This window comes from Primulina tabacum, chromosome 11, assembly GCF_025594145.1.
Source record: "Primulina tabacum isolate GXHZ01 chromosome 11, ASM2559414v2, whole genome shotgun sequence".
Taxonomy (NCBI): Eukaryota; Viridiplantae; Streptophyta; class Magnoliopsida; order Lamiales; family Gesneriaceae; genus Primulina; species Primulina tabacum.
The window spans coordinates 67,717-69,599 of NC_134560.1; the positions used below are offsets into that span (position 1 = coordinate 67,717).

Genomic DNA, 1,883 nt, shown 5'->3' on the forward strand with positions numbered 1-1,883 from the left:
CCTACGCAAGTCATATGTGGTTATAATTTCAGCAATTTCTTCAACATCTGCTGTTATTCTTGTGTTACTTGGAGTTGCACTTTTTTTTCAAACACAGGCGAGAAGTCATGGGAAGAGCCAGTGATTTGGACTCTGCTTACTCTACCAGTTCTTCTCAAGCACAAAGGAGACCCTTATTTGATAACGCTGCTGGTAACGTGGATTTCAGATGGGTGGAGCTCATGGAGGCCACAAATAATCTGAGCGAGGAGTTCTAGTGGGACTGTGGATCTGGAACCATCTACAGGCCGAATTGTTTTCAGGAGAAACAGTAGCAATCAAGAGAATACAAGGAAGAATGATCCGTTGTTGGATAGAAGCTTCGTGAGAGAAATCAAAACTCTGGGCAGAATAAGGCATAGACATCTAGTGAGATTGTTAGGGTATTGTAGTAATGGAGGGGAAGGGGCCAATCTGTGGATCTATGAGTACATGGAGAATGGAAGCGTGTGGACTGGTTGCATAAGAAACCAGTGAACGAAAAGAAGAAGATCCTAGAGTGGGATGCGAGATTAAAGATAGCAGTGGGGTTATCACAGGGATTGGAGTATCTACATCATGATTGTGTGCCTAAGATACTTCACAGGGATGTTAAATCCAGCAACATTTTATTAGATGCTGACATGGAGGCGCATTTGGGAGATTTTGGACTGGCAAAAACTCTTGCAGACCATTATGACTCCTTGAACACAGAATCCAACCTGTGGTTTGTGGGTTCTTATGGCTACATTGCTCCAGGTATGAGAACTCTTTCCCACTTCGTTGAGTGAGCTTGCTAATAAACTGTAATATGATGATTGCAGAGTATGCTTATTCCATGAAGGCGACAGAAAAAAGTGATGTTTACAGCATTGGTGTTGTGCTCATGGAGTTGGTAACAGGAAGAATGCCAACAGATGGGGGGTTTGGAGAAGATATGGACATGGTGAGCTGGGTGGAGTCATGTATGGAGTCCTCGACTGAGGAATTAATTGATCCACTGCTAAAACCACTCTTACCCAATGAAGAAAAAGCTATGTTTCAGATGCTGGAAATAGCATTGCAATGCACAAAAGCAGCACCTGCTGAAGGCCATCATCCCGTCAAGCCTGCTATCTCCTGATGCGTGTATTCAATGATAGGATGATCGATCGTTCTGATAAAACGAGTCTGGATACTTACTTGTAGCCCTATTAGTTGTGTAATGTTTATGTCCATCCATGCGTTGGTCGGAAATAGTATTTTGATCTCCTAAATTTATTGAATAGTTTGAGTTAAGCTTGAAAGTGTTTACTGGTATTATAATATAACTTTATAGAAATATGTGATGGAAAAACCGAAATAAAACTTTATATTTTTTTTTAAAAGGAGGGCTAAATTCTTTATTCCCTATTCATGCCCCACGCGAGTCAATTTTCTGGTGCAAAATGTTTAAATGCTCTGGCCTTATTGCCCCATTTTCGTTTGCCATTAATGGTAAGAAGTTGTGGATAATAGGCTAAATAAGTGGAGTTCAAGTCTTGACAAGAATCAAGACAACTTTGACGATGAAATCCGCTACAGACTATCAAAGTGCCTACAAATCTTGTACTACAAACCTTGCAATATTTTTGTGTGACACAAATTATAATAGATAAAAGCAAGACAACCATCAAAGTGCAATTGAAAGCCACACATATTATAAATAGATAAATTAAGACAGCTATCACTATCAGATGATTACTATACCATATTTGTGCTACACTTAAATTTAGAATATAATCAAATATGTGTAGCACCAAATATTGCATAGTTTGTAGTAGAAGACTTGTGTGCTTGCCTTTCGAAAGTGAATATCGAATCTCTAAATTTGTAATCAATTTATT

The 1,883-nt window shown here is 39.1% G+C and overlaps 1 protein-coding gene across 1 annotated transcript in view; it reads left to right on the forward strand.

Moving 5' to 3' along the window:
• Window positions 1–1,141, forward strand: part of LOC142518304 (LRR receptor-like serine/threonine-protein kinase GSO1) — a 1,603-nt gene extending 462 nt beyond the window's left edge. The window contains exons 2-4 of the mRNA XM_075621069.1: window positions 98–192; window positions 486–777; window positions 843–1,141. Coding sequence (XP_075477184.1) covers window positions 98–192; window positions 486–777; window positions 843–1,141 — 686 coding nt within the window. The remainder of the gene's footprint in view (window positions 1–97; window positions 193–485; window positions 778–842) is intronic.
• The last annotated feature ends 742 nt before the right edge of the window (window positions 1,142–1,883 follow it).